Here is a 16,780-nt window from a genome sequence, read left to right on the forward strand (position 1 = left end):
TGTACTGTACTATAGAAGCAATGAAGCAGCAGTGAGGTTTTCTGTTGCGTATCAGAACTATCCTATCGTGGGATTAATAACTAAATGCTTTATTTTAAGTTGTGCTTTTAATTTCTTTGACATCTTGATGGATTATTGCATGTTCCTTATCTTTACATAATGATATATAAAGCTGCTCTAATCAATATGTTTATTGTAACAATCAATCAAATGGCTTCGTGCGATGTGAAAGGAGACGCTTTTCTCAACATAGTCATCAAACAGCAGAAACATATCTGGTGAACATAGCAGGAGAAAATTCACAGTTCATGCATTAGAAAGGGTAAAAAGGCTGAAAGGGTTGAAGTGGCAGTCAAAGTACAAGTAGAGAGGGTGCTGAACGAAGTTGAAGTGTGCGCGTGGGGTGAAGTTGAAGACTCAGTTGAAGTACAATGGGTGATAGGACTTGAAATGTCAATTCAAGCGTCAGTGATTAATTGAGTTGGCAGTGTCATCCGAAGTGTTAGCACTGAAAGCAGTCGAAGTGAAGTTATGTAGCAACAGCAGAACGTGTGTGAGTTAGAAGTGGTGAAGAAGTTGTGCTACTGTTTACTGAGGTAAATCAGGTGAGAAGAAGGGTCATTTTCTCATAGACTTCTATACAATTGGACTTTTTGCTCCCAGAGGAGTCGCCCCCTGATGGCCATTAGAACAAATGTATGTTTAAGGCCTATCTGCATTGGCTTCACTTTTCTGACCTGGATGTTGCCACCTGGTATAAATATTATGTTACACTGAAAAACAATTGTATTTCCTTCTCTGAAACACTTCATATCAGGAGTCTGAAGATATCCAGGCCTGAGTGGTTTGTGCATGTGTGTGTGTGTGTGTGTGTGTGTGTGCGTGTGTGTGTGTGTGTGTGTGTCTTGCACCTCCCATGAGTGTCACAGCCAATCCAATAACATTACAGCCGCTCCTCAGCAGGGCATCCATCCAGAGTAGCACCATCTTTGGTCTCCATGGATACAAGCTGTGCACCTGAGCAAAGTGAAATTCATCGTCGGAAGGCAGCGAATGAGAGCCCCGAGATGATGATTTGAGATCAGCAGATGTGTGTGTGTGTGTGTGTGTGTGTAGAATTTAACATGACTCTATGACAGTGTAACCATAAAAGCAGAGTGTAATATGTTCAATAGAACATCCACTAGGACACACACTCTCCACTCTCTCTCTCTCTCTCTCTCTCTCTCTCTCTCTCTCTCTCTCTCACCAGTGACTCAGTATAATTGCAGTCATTTTTCTCTCTCAGTAATCGAACTCTTTGTGTGGGCATCAACATGACATGACAGGGTCCCAGTTCTCACTCTCCAAGTGCCAAGGGAGCTAATTGAATTCCCAATGAACCTCTGTCGGCACACCTCAGGTAATCCAATTGCTTTGACACATTCCACGATAAACTCCTTCCACCACGACGTACCGTATGTGCGAATAATGCCCTTGAGTTGCGGCGGTAGTTCTGTTCCGCGGCAAGGGAGGCATTTAATGAAAAGATGTAGCAGCTAATGAAGAGAGAGATATCAACTGAGTATTTCAAATGTCTGGGCCGGCAGTCGTCTGCCGCGTGACAAGGGAGAAGTAATGGATGTGCTCACTGATTCTGACAGCGAAGAAAGAAGCAATTCAAACAACCTGAGGCTGAAGATTAGAGAGAAAAAGAGGAGACAGTTATAAAACAGCAACATTAGCAAAACATTAGTCTTAGTATGTGTCAATTTCAAATTTTTAATTTCCAGACATTTGTTGCAAACTTTGATTTGGGCTTCATCTTGCAGTAACTCCCAGATCAGCAGCCTGGTTCAGTTGCAGTAACATGAGTGCGTGCTGAATATGTGTGTGTGCAATTACTGTCAGCTCTGTCAAGCTGCTAATACACCCAGCTAAGTGACAAGGCAGTCAACCAATGATGACGTATGTCGGAGCCCAGACGTCCTGCGCAATCAGTCCACAGCTCTCTGGAACCGTACTGAATTCATGTCATCGGTTAGGTCGGTCTACCACTTTGATCCAGACTACTGGCTAGATTGTCCTAAAACTGTTAAATGTCATGGCACCCAGAAGATCTGACTTTTCCTCTCCCAAAACACACAGTCATGCCTCACCTCTGGATGAAATGTAATAGGAATATATACAATTGACTTAACAATATATGAGGACATGTTGTGAGTAATTTAGCCTGCTGTAGTACGTCCAAAACTGGAGCCAAGCAATAGACACGTTCCAAATGCTCACATGCAACAAATGAGCACTGCACTAATTATTTACTCTTTCAAAATGGTTGTCCTCTTTCACCTCCACATATGGAGCATTATTATCATTCATGTTTTTGGTGACATGATTCGGCTCTCCTTTTAGCTCCATTTTTGGTCTCCACCTGAGGGAAATATCCATCTCGCCGGCTCGGGGCTAAACCGAAAACAATGCTGAGAGAGGTGGGACTGAACCAAAAGAGTGAAGTCTCAAAAGACAGTGAGATGAAAGATGGTCACAATTTTCTTTGAGTATGCCACTATGAGCCATCTTTCACAAAACACATTGTCATTTGAAAAATATTGATGATAGCTCCTTCGAGAGCACAAACCGTCAAGACATGAATAGTGAGAAAACGAGTGGATTTATTAAAGTAATAAATCCCGTCTCTGCTACGTATCGCTCACTGTAGGTCACAGAGCACCAGATCCATCGATCTATATTGATCTTTGCCCCTGTCCCGACATTTACAATTGGACTGTAAAACCCAGAGGGTTGGCGGTAATTCAGGGTGATCAGGACGGTTCGTAATAGCCGAGGCTGTTTCATAAAGTCTCCTCTAAATTGCCCCAGTGAATCCTGCTAACTCTTGCTCTGTGTGTAAATGACTTACGATGAGAGTGTGAATGAGGCGAACGGAGACGGACTCACACTGAAAGTGCGTGTGCCGTAAAAAAAAAAAAAAAGTAAATGTTCCATCAAAGAGAAATATCACGTGGATGGATTTTTATAATCACCGCAGTCAGGGAATGATTCATGCAGTGACGACACGGAGGGGAGGGCGGAGGGACCCGAATGCTTTCTGCTCTCCCTCAGAAACAACATTAACACTGAGGCACAACTTTGCATTTCACATGCACGCACAGGTACACACACACACACACACACACACACACACGCACACTTTTTGGTTCACTCACACAAATGTAACCTATGAGTCATCCCGGCCGTACTTCCAGACGCCCCTGTCTCTCCCCCTCCCTCCATAACCCACTGGATGTCACAGATGGATGCTGCAGACAGCCGCAGTCTTAATGCTGCTTCCTGTCTCTCTCTGGGCACTCAGCAACCGCTAGGCTCAGGCCGAGTTTAACTGGCAATTAAAGGAGCAATTCGTCATCGCTCACCGTCACGGAGAATGTGCAGGGCTGGATAAACCAAAACAAAAGCTTTGAAAAAAAAAAAAAAACCTACCCACAAACACTGCAACTGAAAGTGGATTCCAATTAATCAGCATCCACTCTGAAAGGAAGGGCTAATGTGGGAAATCAGCTGCGAAAGGGGTTTGGTTGGAATTAAAACATGGCGGTGTCTTTGTCCTGAATGACTCACGGCTTTATGTGAATTTGAAATTGCTCAATCTGTTTCCTGACTTGATCTTCTGCGGTTCGGTTATGGCTAACTGCAAGTTGAAAAGCAAAAAGGCACCTTTCTGCCTCTCGGCCAATCACTTACGAGCAAATCAGGTTGGTCCTGTGTGAGAGATTTAAAATTAATTGAAATAGTATGAAACTACTTACATAGCCTATAGCTGACCAGACTACACTGTAGCATCAATCTAAACCAGTTGATGGAAACATGGATAATTCGCATTTCCTTTTTTGCGACATTTCAAAAGTTACCGTTAAAAATGTGCGCAACAATTGAATGACAACATTGCTAACGACTCAACATGTCCCATCATTTATTACCTCAGTAAACGATTAAATTTCCCTGCCCTCTGCGATCCCTCTTCAAACTTTATCTTTTCACGGACTTTTTGTAGTGGATGAAAGTTAATCATAACATTTTGGTCAATTAAAAATGTTATGTGTGTTATATGTTATATTCCTCAAGGCTTCAAAACCAAAGTCCACAAATCAAATTGTGACATCACCAGTCTGGTTTTGACACCGATTTGCCTGCAATTTGAATATTGATTCTCACAAAAATTGTGAATTGTGCAGCGCTTAGATTTGTGACATTTGATGTCAGTGCAGCTGTTGAATCTATCAAGTAAAAATATTCCTGTAACAACAAATCCGTGAAAAAGCAGCAACGCGTCATGCTGACGTTATTCCTGCATGACACCGGTGTCGCCTTTCAGACAATGACTTGTAAACAGGAAGTGGCACAGCTGTGAATATAATGTGTTGTGGCAGGTTTTTGGTCCTTGCCAAGTCTCGAGGGAGGACTGTAACACTGGCAAACATGATGGTGTTTTCACAAGATGCTATTTTATTAAAATCCATCTCAGCAACACATTCATTTTCTAAAGTTATGTTTTTGGCCTTTTATTGCGGGAGGACAGTGTGAGAGTTAAAGGGGCGAGAGAGGGACGACATGCTTTAAAAGAGGGCTGCAGGGCGGATTCGAACCCGGGACCGCTGCAGGGAGCCTCGGTACATGGGGCGGTAAGTTACCACCCTGATAGAGTTACCACTTGTAACTCTATCACAGAGCTATCAGCACAGTTATCACATCCATTTAATCAGGCAGATCTCTTATGATGGGGCAGTTATATTTTATGACCATAACTTACGCATTCACACAGTCGGAGAATTTTTGTGACAGGAGCAGATGTTCGTCACACGATGTTATTGATGTGAAATATAAATAACTGACCATTCATCACTCAATATTTGTAATGTGACATATTGAGTTGATAAATTGTCTGGGGGCAACTGTGGCTCAGGTGATAGAGCCAATGTTCGGAGGGTGGGCGGTTCGATCCCTGCCCTTGTCACTGTGTCATGGTTGTTGTGTCCTTGGGCAAGACACTTCACCCAGCTTGCCTCGTGTGAATTTGTATGACTGCTGTATGTCTGAGGTGGTGGTTGGAGGGGCCGTAGGTGCTGAATGGCAGCAACGCTTCTGTCAGTCTGCCCCACTCTGCTATCGTAGTTTACCACCACCGGTATGTCTGTGTGTGAATGAATGGAACTTGGAAAGTGTCCTAGTGTTGTGTATATATATATATATATATATATATATATATATATATATATTAATTCTGCCATGTCGGTTGCAGAGTCATGTTAAAATAAATGATTTCGCCGGGGGTGTTATGCATAAAGTCATCAGAGGTTCGAAAATCCCTCTGGTGGGTCTTAAAATAAATAACAAACAGTCCCTTAGTTGACAGTAGAGACCGAGAGGAAACATTGGAAGAAAGTTAGGATGAAAGCAACGATGGCCTCGAGTCTTCACAGACGTTGACATTCGCAGCTTACACCTCCGGTCACACAGGCGCCCCACAAACAGAGTTATATTATTGCTGGCATACAGAGCCCAGTAAATCCAGCACCAAAACAGCCCATGATTGCTGAGCAACCAAGGCTCCAAACACAATTCTGTGGAATGATTTAAACACTGTATGATCTGAACACAATATGAAACACATTCAGTTAATAATGAAGTGCAAAACCTGTATATTTCTTATGATCTGCTATTTCTGCAGCCTGTTTTCTTCTGTGGTCTCCTTTTTCTCCCTTTTCTCTTGCTCTCTCTGCTGAGTATCTGGTGGGGGCGTGGCCAATCCCTCTCCTGCTGGCACCTGACAGACGCACCTGCAATACATCACCTCATCAACGTCTGCTTTTAAGGTCCGGTCCTGCAGCTGATCATCATTGAGTTGTTCCTTCCACATGTGGAGCTTTTTGGTCTTGACATCTCTGAACTAGTTTTTGGATCTACGTAATTGAAATGTTGAACCTGTGTGTTTGTGTCACCGTGGCTATATTTTTATATAACAGTTGTCTAGAATTGGAGTGTACCTGTTTGAGTGGCTGCTGAGTTTGTCAGCCTGAAGAGCCAGCCTAAGGGAGAGTTACACATGATCCTAGATGGCCGACAGCTTTCATACGTATCAGAAACCTGCAGATGGGCCAGGCTTCCAAGAGTATGTGGCATCTGAGGCTGGTGTAGTCTGTGTTCTCATAAGGTTCTCATACATAAAGGATTCCTGCTCACTGCTTTGCGATTTCTAAAAAAATGTATGAAGACTGGATGCTGAAAAGATGATGCTTGGCTGAATAACAGGTTTAAATGTGTAAGAGAGTGAAGTCGTAGCAGAAAAGGTGCAAATGGGTTTAATTTGATGAATATCATTGAAAAATTGAATGATTCCAATAGTTTATCAAATATGTTTTTTTTTTTCTAAAAAAACTGACACTGTACTGCAACGCTTGAGGTCAAGTAGGAATATTTTAAATAGCTGGGAATGCATTTAATCACTAACTTTAATTTGATTAATAACTATAATGTGTAAAAGATGTGGAATATTGTAAACTCTGCAGTAATCTGTATGAAGAAGGTGAAAAGGGTGGTGAACACATGCATTTCTGTCAAGGACATTTGTTTATTCATTTGAATGGGGGAAAATGATGAGAAAGGTGAAAGAAGTTGGAGGACAAAAAAGGCATAATAATAATAATCATCATTGCACATAGAAGAATCTGTGCTGTGTTTCCAGCATTTCCACCCATTAATGTTTCCCTCCCTGCAAACCGTCTGCAGCTTGTGAGTTTCTTGTTAGAATTGCATGGATTAGACGATTTATCACTGGACAACATCTCTGGTACAGCTTAATTCACTGGTGTGCTGCTGAAAGCACTGATTATATAAATGGATACTAGCAACAAGAAATAAACAACACTCACAATAGACGTCTCAATGGACTATTCAGACTATTCAGAGATGCACTCATTCCTTTGGGAGGTAATGTGTTATGTATGTGTCCAATAACAAGGGCCTCTGCACACATTACAGCTTCTGCATCTATGAATTCATTGCTACGAGGTCGGGAGTCGGACCTGATTGACGCTCTTCTGACATGAGGAAAGGAAATAGCTGATAAATGATTCAACGCGTCCACACATGCAGTGGGAGTGCTGGGAACGAGAGGAGAATCAATAAGAAGAAGCAACAGATAGCAGACCCCTAGCAAATGTATGAAATGGAATGAGAAAGTTGGGCTGTGGGGAATGCAGGTCAGGAAAGGCCAGCAAAACATAAATTTAAAGGTTGAAGAAGGGTGCTGATATTTAAGTGTTGATGGAGCAGCTACAGTGTTAGCATAGTGTACCTCCAATCCATAAGAATTCAGAAAACAAGAATTATAAAAGTTGTTCGCTTATCATCTTGCATACAGACGTAACAAACCATGACGTCTGACTATTTACAAATCATCATCATTATTTAGTTAATTTGGCATCCTTTTTTATCCATTTATTCCAAATAAAACACTGATTGTCCGGCTGCTAGTGTGAAATGTGTTTAATTGACAAAAACAATCCTTTTCCATAAATCCTCATACTTAAGGAGGTCCCAGCAGTCCGCTGGTGAAACATCAATTCATACATGATTTCTTTTAAAAATTGCTTTTTCTAGTTTGATCTGCAGATTCAATAACGTTACAAATGAGAGAGCAGTACTTTTGTATGAGTTGATGTCTTATCTTGTACAACCTTCCCCGGAGCTGGTTTGGTGTGCAGCATAAGTTACCATGGCGATCCACTCCGGTATAAATAGAGCCACACCGTCCTGAACTCAACCCCCCCAGGGTTAAACCTGAAGTTACCCCGCCAACCACAATTTCCTTCAGTTTCCAGGGTTTTCTCCTCTAGAAATGTTAAATAGTAAATATGGTTTATTTTAGAAACCCATCATTTATGCTCCTTGACAAGTGTCCTCGCTGTGTTCTGACGTGTTTCTCAGACATGCCAGTGGGGTAGCAGACGCAGGGAGGGGCAGGTTTATTTCTGTCATTCAGGAGGAGGTAAACAACAAATATTCCCTTAACGCACAACATCTGCTCTGTGACTTCAAGATGGAGGAACGAAGCACAGCAACATCAAAGCCAAGGACCATGAAAAGGCAGCATGACTACTGTATTTCATAATATAATATATAGAGAGATGTTTTATATCCATCAAACAAAAAGCAGTGACCCTAATGGTGTAACTTGGCAGCAATAAAATGAGAATGCTAATACGTTAAGATGCAGAGGTCAGTAAACCCAGGGGGAAAAGAATGTGCTTTTCGTGCCCTCTTTATAATCCCTTCAGACAACTTCTCATCAGATTGTTCTAATCTTCCCTCTGTTTCTGGGTCTCATTAGCTGCCTCGGGCAAGGAAGACAATAAAGAAGGCAGAAATATCATGCACCATCGTACACTGACTGTGGTGAAGCCAAGTTGCTGTATGATGTGTTGTGACAAGGCTGATAAAGAGTGGCCGAGAATAGACACAAATTGTGTAGGTGGTGAAGAAAAGAGAACATTTTTGAGACCCTTTGTTCTACAGAGGTGTCATGCTGATTTCAGCTCATATGTTGTGGTTCTATGTATACATGCTTTAATTCTGTCTGAATATACGTGTATTCACCCTCCATCTGAAACACTCCGTTTTAATATGCCTGTCTCTTTAAGAACCCGTCCAAAAAAGACCCAGTCTGCTCTGATTGGTTTGTGATGATAAACATGGTGCATTTTGCAAAGTCCAGATACCCACATGTGCATGCCCAAGTCCTGAAATGTCCCCTTTAAGGAGCCCTAAAACACATTCAAAGATGGCATCCCATTCATTAGCAACCATGTCTCTTTCATGAAAAGTGACTTTATGAAATAAAAAATGCTGTAATACAAAATGTGACATTATCATAAAACAACGTTATGAAGAAGAAAGCTGCTCTGATGAAATGAAATCAAGCGTTCTAAAATTAAAGCAAACTTTTCATCAAATAAAGTAAGAAAAACAATGTCATATGAATATTTATTTGATGTTGTCTTTGGGTTTTCATCGTTAAGCTTGTTAAAACACATGGTGGATAATGCATTTACTCTGATGTGCTATGATGTATTGGAGCTTTAAACAGTGCGACCTCAAACCCCCTTCTACACGCCGTAGTCCCTGTTTTAATTCCCTACGCATGCTCAAGGTCCTGCCAATTTCATTTGGATTTTCAAAGTGGTCTGATTATTTCTGCTGTATTCCGCTCACAACGCATCAGTAAACAGTGACTCATGCTCTTATGGGCACAGATCATCTTTTACATGCAGCGGGCCTCTTCTGTTCCTCACAACAACGCAACATATTAGGGGCACAGTTACATAAATTGTGTTTTTTTTGGGGGGGGATAAAGTGGCTCACAACAAGCACCCGGGGGTCTTATACTGGTTTTCTCACAAAACGACATTAAATAAATGTCACGCTCCCTTTCTCTCTTTCTCTCCCTCAGCAGCAGCAAACAGTCGGTCTGCCGTAGTCAAGAGCAAACCTCACAGACTTGATCCATGCAGTGTTTTTTGAACTGGATGATGTCATTGTTTTCATAATTTCAATAAAGGCTGGCGGGGAACAATCTGTCCTGGTGTGCTATAAATGCCTTGGAGAGTCTGGTGCCACATTTCACAAAAGAGCAAAAAATGATGCATCACACCTGTTCCCAGCCCCCCCCCCCCCCCCCCCCCCATACACACACACACACACACACACACACACACACACTCAGAATCGACCAGAGAAAAGAGGCTGACGTCAAACCCTGTAGACCCATTCACAACCTCTCTCTCTCTCTCTCTCTCTCTCTCTCTCCCTCCATGTGCATGCCAAGCTTCTGACAACCTGAGTTAAAGAGCAGAATTATTGGCTGTCAAGCCTGCAGTGGCAATGAACGGGGGAGCCGCTCGGTCGTCGGGGGAGAAAAGGTAAAGAGGGGGTCGGAGATGACGCCCTCGACCAGGCGAGGTGGGTATTGGTGTGAAAAGGGCACGGCCAGCGACGCATTTGCGTGCGCTTCGAGGGCCTGAGGTGCATGTTTGTGTACGTGAGCATGACTCACTGGCACTTTCATCGTTCTGCAGTGTTAGCTCGGTTAGCGGTGTTAGCTGTGAGCCGCCAGCCTGCCGTCTCCATGTTGAGTGCCATTGAAGGGCGAAGGAAAGGCTCCCAATCCCACATCCTGCATCTTTAGGGTCCTTGAAAACATATTTTCTTACAATGAGCAACTCAGTTTCCAGAGAGCAAAGTTGTCAGGGTCTCTGTCCATCCATCATTAGAAATTCTAATAATAACTGATAAACTATTACAATCTAAACTCACAGCCCACTAACTTATGTGACCCAGAGCTTTCAATGGTATCAAAAGGTATTAATCTGTGGTTGAGTGAGTCTATTGAATACATTATTGTCCCTTTTGGCTTAAAAGTATTGAAGGTCCACTTCACTGCCTTTCAACTATATTACAAGGTCTTCATCAACTGATGGAGTTTATAAATCTGAACATGAATGAATGAACTTTGATTAGTATGAGATGATTGGAGTTTCATTATTTAGCATTGGTGTATCCACTGAAGGATAACTTCATATAAAAAATAATAAAGAGTCTTGCCACTCTGTATGATGAGACTGTAACCTGCGGTAGCAACAAATGTACCAGTTCCTGTAGTGAAAAAGTTTCCGATCCATCATCTCATGAAAAACGTGACCCCAAACAGTCACGCCACACCACTGTGTGAAAAAAGAAGAGACACTCATAATTGCCTTTGAGAAGCTTCTCATTTGACCTGAGAAAAACCTTGTGTTTTTTTTTTTTTAGTGGACAGGCAATGGAAGTGGGGATGGAACTGAGCTGTAATTGGTTTCTGTTTACCAGTAATCCTGCCACAGGCACAACCACAAGCAATTAGCCAGACAGCTCGGCTTTTTCAGTACAAAACTGGCACTGGATGTGTATGCATGTGTGTGTGCGTTAGTCATGAGGGGAAAATGTAATTAGGCTGAGAGAGACACGAGATTAAAATCAACTCCTTTGTCCTCATTTCCTTTGGTCTCCTGGTCCTTGAATGTCTCCTATGACGACATTAGAAAGGTCGACTTCATGCTAATGAAGGTTGCTCTCACCGCAGTCCTTTGGACATCAAAATATTTGATGTGCCTCAAAATGAATCCATATTCAATTTGGGAAAGTCTCGGACTTTAGAGTTGCTAAATGAGTTTGAAGAGATGTTAGTGGATGACTCATCGCTCCTTTTCTCTCCACGCTACAAATACAGTGGTTTTCAAAGCACCGGGAAAAGGATTTCATGAGTTTGTAAGATGTCTGGATCTTTTCTGGTGCCATTAAAAATATTTTATAAAACAAGTTGTAAATGCTCCAAACCAGAAATATTAACAGATTTATTTTTACCAAAGATATTTTCATTCAGTTGCTCTCTGTGCTCGGAGAATCTCTTGCACCTCTTTGTCTATCTAACCTTGCATTCTGCTGCAGCAAGCTGTATTTTTGGGTCCCAAGTTATGAAGTTATGGCTGCATGCTCAAGGACCGTGGTCATAACACCTTTAATGACCCGTTTTATTCACTGCTCTGAAGCAGCCCCTGGAACATTTAGCTCACTTTTAGTGTTTTGGATGGTGAACTTGGCTACCAGCTACCATAACTAAGAGTACACACACTCCTGAGTACAACGCTGCCACTCAGCAGGCTGAAAGCTTGGTCGATTTAATTTTGTATAGGCAAGATTGTATGATGTGTACATCATGTATACAGCCCGTATACATCACATTATATTAATAGTTGAATGAAGTGTGTTTTGTGACGCCTTAACACCCCATTGGTGTCTAAACAGCAATTGTGAGGTGCATTAATTCAATTAAAACACGGCGCTGGTTGTTGCAGACGCTGGAGGAGATCTGCACTGAGCACCTCTCTAGTTTACACTTGTATTTCAACAGTCAGACGGTTTGTGTTTCATTGTGGGCAGAAAGTCAAAACTAAATACAGTATGTTGAAGAAATAAATATTTATATATAGGCCTACTGCAAATGTGACAAAGCTGAAAAACAAGATACCTCCAGTTAATATCAGACAAGCAGGTCAGGAGACGATAGCCTGAGCTCACATCAAACAAAACAACGAGGGGGATTTATGAATGAATCCACGAGCAACCCACACACACACACACACACACACACACACACACACACACACACACACACACACACACCGTGATCTGTACCAGACAAGATTTGACAGGCAGCCAAAAATAGAGAACAAAGTGCAGGCTGGCTGTCTCTCTCTGTGTGTGTGTGTGTCTCTCTCTCTCTCTCTCTCACACACACACACACACACACACACACACACACACACACACCCCTCTGCAGTCCCTCTGTCACCCCGCCCATCTCCGGCTTTGGCGGAGTCCGTATGTGAGTCATCGGTGGACTTTAACTGCCTCAGCCCCTCGGTGCTGCAGCAGAGACACAACAGCAGTCAATGGCATCAGCCATTCAACATTCACTAGGCTACTACAGCGGGGAATATATTACTGTGAGACACAAATGAATCAGACAAAAAAAAAAACATTTCTTAAGCTTTTAAACACCTTTTGTTTTAACAATATAGCAGATAGAACAATTTAAGTGTGGATAAGTTAGTTTAAGGGTCTTTAATTCCACCCACGGAAAAGCATGTGGCAGTACACGTGCGCGTCACACACACAGGCTCACCAGAACGGTCTTATCAGCCCTTCGCTCAGTCAATGGTCCTAAATATAGCCCCGTTATGAATGTATTCATTCCATCATGAGCTGCGACAAGAAGTCATTATTATGCAGCGGCTGAGATGTTCTGGACCATAACTAGTTTCAGTTTTATTCAAAGACGGCAGCAGTTCTGTTTGGCTGACTCAAATGAACTGCGCACGAGTGTGTGCGTGTGTGTGTGCGCGTGTGTGTGTGTGTGTGTGTGTGTGTGTGTGTGTGTGTGTGTGTGTGTGTGCGTGTGTGTGTGTGTGTGTGTGTGTGTGTGTGTGTCGGCTACGTGCGGGCGCTTGTTGCGTATCTCCTCGCTCTCTGACGCACGAGTCAGGTGGCTCCTCTAATAGCACGAGGAGCTGTCCGCGGTGCTGAAACCAGACTCGCACAGACAGAGAGATGCACAGCTCGCTCACGAGCCTCGACACAAACTAACTGCAAAAGGTAAGACTGGCCGTTGTTACGTGCACGAGCCACACGACTACTACTACTACTGAACATGTCCGCGGCCACGCACGAAGGTATTTCGGCTACTTACGCTCGCTTTTTCCTTCCCGGCAGCTCTTTGCCAACCTGATGCACCGCCACCGCTGTTGACGCGAAGGGGTTGCGTTGTGTTTTGCCCGCAGTTTCTTTGTTCTCATTACGCTTCACGTTTATTCAGGATTGTAGCTTTTTTAATGCTACTTTTTTTTAGTCGCGTGTAAGAAGAGGAACAAATTTACGTGTATTTTTTGTCAATTTAAATTCAGGTGGGAAAAAAACGGGGAAAGTAAACAGATAAACGGACAGCAATCACTTCTGCGTCGCCTCTTCTAGTCTGTTATAGACATCGTTCTGATTTGATTTTTTAGATAATTTTCTCATTTTGCATGCGTTTGCATAAAAAATGTAGTTTTGCACGGATGTGTCAAATAAGCCCGCAGACAGGATTCAGCCTAATTGGCGCAAAATTAGTTTCAACAGAACATTGTTCAATAGGAGTCAAATCTTAAAAAAAAAAAAAAAAAAACAGTAATAAGTGGACTTATGAGGTTTTCTTCGATCAAATGAAAGGTTCCATGGGAACATCATCCTTACCGGGGTTACCTTGACAACGGGGCCGTGACTCACGGACAGCAGCAATTTGACGACTAATGAGATTTGCACCGGAGCTGAATGCCGCTGCTATTACTGCTGCTGGCAAACAGGCGGCAGGATTCCAGTATGATCCTCAAAAAACAGCAAGAGGCAGGGAAATGGAGGAGTGACACAAACACTCTGGGTTAAATGTACACGGCTGGCCAAATAATACACACAGCCTACGTATAGTGATATATAGTTGAGACATTCAGGTAGAAATGTGGTTAAAATGAATTGAGGTATTTGACCTGGTTCACACCAGAGCTAAAGTCACCCATCAGATTTTGAACCTGATCTCCTGCTTGAATCACTAAAAATGTCTCTGTGGCCTGATTCCATCACCAGACCGGACATTTAACGTGATGAGAAGAGCAGAAGACATTTCACAAATGCCATTGTGATAACTGTTGCGAACCTGTTAGATCAATGTATAAAGGTCAGCGCTGACATGAGCCTTTGTCTTTCCTCTGCAGGCGTCGCCATGCTGTCACTCCCCAAGTCCTCCGCCGAACCCTTCCTCGTCTGTTGTGCCAACTTCCTCCTGATCCTCCTCTTCTTCAGTTCCCCCGGGGCTCACGGGGCGTCTCTCCGAGAGCACAGACTGCGAGGAAGTGAATCAGACTCCCAGAGAGGAGACGTCCTCCAGGCTCCTAATGTCGACATGCTCAAAGCTTTGGAGTACATCGAGAGCCTCCGTCAAAGACCTGGCACGGACTCCCAGCAGCACGGCACACTTACTACGGGGTACGGCGCTGGCCACATGGATGACGCTGAGAGGCTGCGTGCCATGCTGAGGCTGGCTTCTAACCCAATGCAGAGCAAAGATGAGGAGGAGGAAGAGGAGGAGGAGGAGGGAAGGGAGGACAAGAGTGAAGAGCTGCTCCAGGCTGTGCTCAGCACCCTGCAGCAGACGGAAAAGGCCTCAAAGCCAGCTTCACTTCGCCCCAGCGTCGAGGGAACAGGCACGAAGGACGGCACGTATCCCAGGATGCAGCAGAAGCAACACAACATCACGCCTCACAGGAAGCTGCCGCTGATGTTCGAGGACGAGGAAGAGGGTGAGGGGGATGAAGGAGAGGATGAGGAGGGCCCCTTCAAACGCACCAACGAGAATGTGGAAGAGAAGTACACGCCTCAGAACCTGGCAACCCTCCAGTCTGTGTTTGATGAACTGGACAAACTGACAAGTATGAAGACCGTGCACAGACGTCAAGACGAGGATGATGACATGGAGGAAGAGGAGGAGGAGGAAGGAGGTGATGACATGTTTAATGTGAGGAACGTGGGATACGATGACGTAGGTGGGGATCTAGCAGACTGGGGTCCGCTTCAAGACCAGGAAGGGGAGGAGGAAGAGGAGGAGGAGGAGGAGAGGGACAACAAATATGAGGCCAACCGAGGGCTTGATTATGACAATGATGAGGAAGCTGACGAGGATGACGAAGAGGAAGATGATGAAAGCTACCCAGTCAAGAGATCAAAAGATCCAAATGACGTTGGCAACCTGGTAGACTATTATCTCCTGAAAGTGCTGGAGAAAACGGAGGAAGAGGAGCAGAAACGAGCGATAGAGGGAGAGGAGAAACAGAGGGCTGAGAGGAGAGTGGCTCAGACACAGTACAGAGATCAGATAGATCCACGGGCTGTCTACCAGCTCATTCAGATCTCCCAAAAATACCAGATCCCACCCGAGGACCTGGTGGACATGCTCAAAACCGGAGAAACGACGGATCAAGACAAGTCGCGAAAGAGCAGCCAATTAGGCAGAGCAGAAAACAAGCTCTCTCAGATAGCCCCAAAGAAGACGCACACAATCCCTGAAGCTAAACTCTACAACAGACGCTTCCCTGACAGACCAAAGAGCCCAGAAGAGCAGAGGACGGAAGAGATCCTAAACATCCTGGGCTTAGGGGGCGTGGAGGATGCAGCTCCCGTCATGAAGCAGAAGCAGTATAAAAGCTCGCTGTCACGACTTCACACTCAGCCCCCGGGGCGTTCGGGGGAATCCGCTCCCACGCAGCGGCACCTCCCCAGCACATTAAAGGACGACTATGACGAGACCGCGGACGAGGATGAACTGGCAGCATATTTAGCAGCGCAGATGCTGGCGCGGTATCCAAAGCCTGTGTACAGAAACAACAAGGCGAGCCAAAGGCGGGAGGAAGTTGGACAGAGCGTGACGGGCTCCTTTGAGCAGGCCATACAGGCTTATCTCGATCAAATGGACTCACATAAAAGCCCCAATGAAAAGAGACAGTCGGAGGGTGATGAGAGGAGCAGCGAGACGCAAATGCAAGGCTTTGATAATGAGGCGGTGATGAAATTGCTGAGCTTCCTGAACCCAGAAAATGATGAAAGTGATAGTGATGCCAAAACGGCCCAGTGAATATAACGAAGGCTCAAGATAGATATACATACTATATATATATATATATATATATATATATATATAGTGTTTTGGTGGAGGGAGAGGTTGAAATAAAGTATTTTGAAGAATAAAACATGCAGTCAATTTTAGTTATTCTGTAGATTCACAAAAGGTCATATATATTAGCAGAAATATGCGTGTTCATTTGATGTTTTTTTTAATGACTTTGTTGCTCAACAACACTAAACAACCAGTACATGTGACTCACCAGCCTTTCAATGCACACACACACACACACACACACACAACCATAATCAGTGATCAGTGTTGGATCCCTTAGATCCACTTGTGTGGGTTTTTTTTTTTTTTTTTTTGTACTTCTTTCTTAAATGTGGTCATATGTGACGTACCTGAGGTTAATAAAGCATTGACTTTATTTTTTCCTTACTGTGTTTCTCCATTTACTCGCCATCACACAATGCATGAGTT

The 16,780-nt window shown here is 43.7% G+C and overlaps 1 protein-coding gene across 1 annotated transcript; it reads left to right on the forward strand.

The window, feature by feature from the left end:
• The first annotated feature begins 14,362 nt into the window (after positions 1 to 14,362).
• scg2a (secretogranin II a) lies at positions 14,363 to 16,716 on the forward strand. Its single transcript, XM_084019888.1, has one exon. It carries the CDS (start codon positions 14,372 to 14,374, stop codon positions 16,307 to 16,309), a length of 1,938 nt encoding a protein of 645 aa, XP_083876014.1. The 5' UTR covers positions 14,363 to 14,371; the 3' UTR covers positions 16,310 to 16,716.
• The last annotated feature ends 64 nt before the right edge of the window (positions 16,717 to 16,780 follow it).

This window comes from Eutrigla gurnardus (genome assembly GCF_963514095.1).
Source record: "Eutrigla gurnardus genome assembly, chromosome: 10".
Classification (NCBI taxonomy): Eukaryota; Metazoa; Chordata; class Actinopteri; order Perciformes; family Triglidae; genus Eutrigla; species Eutrigla gurnardus.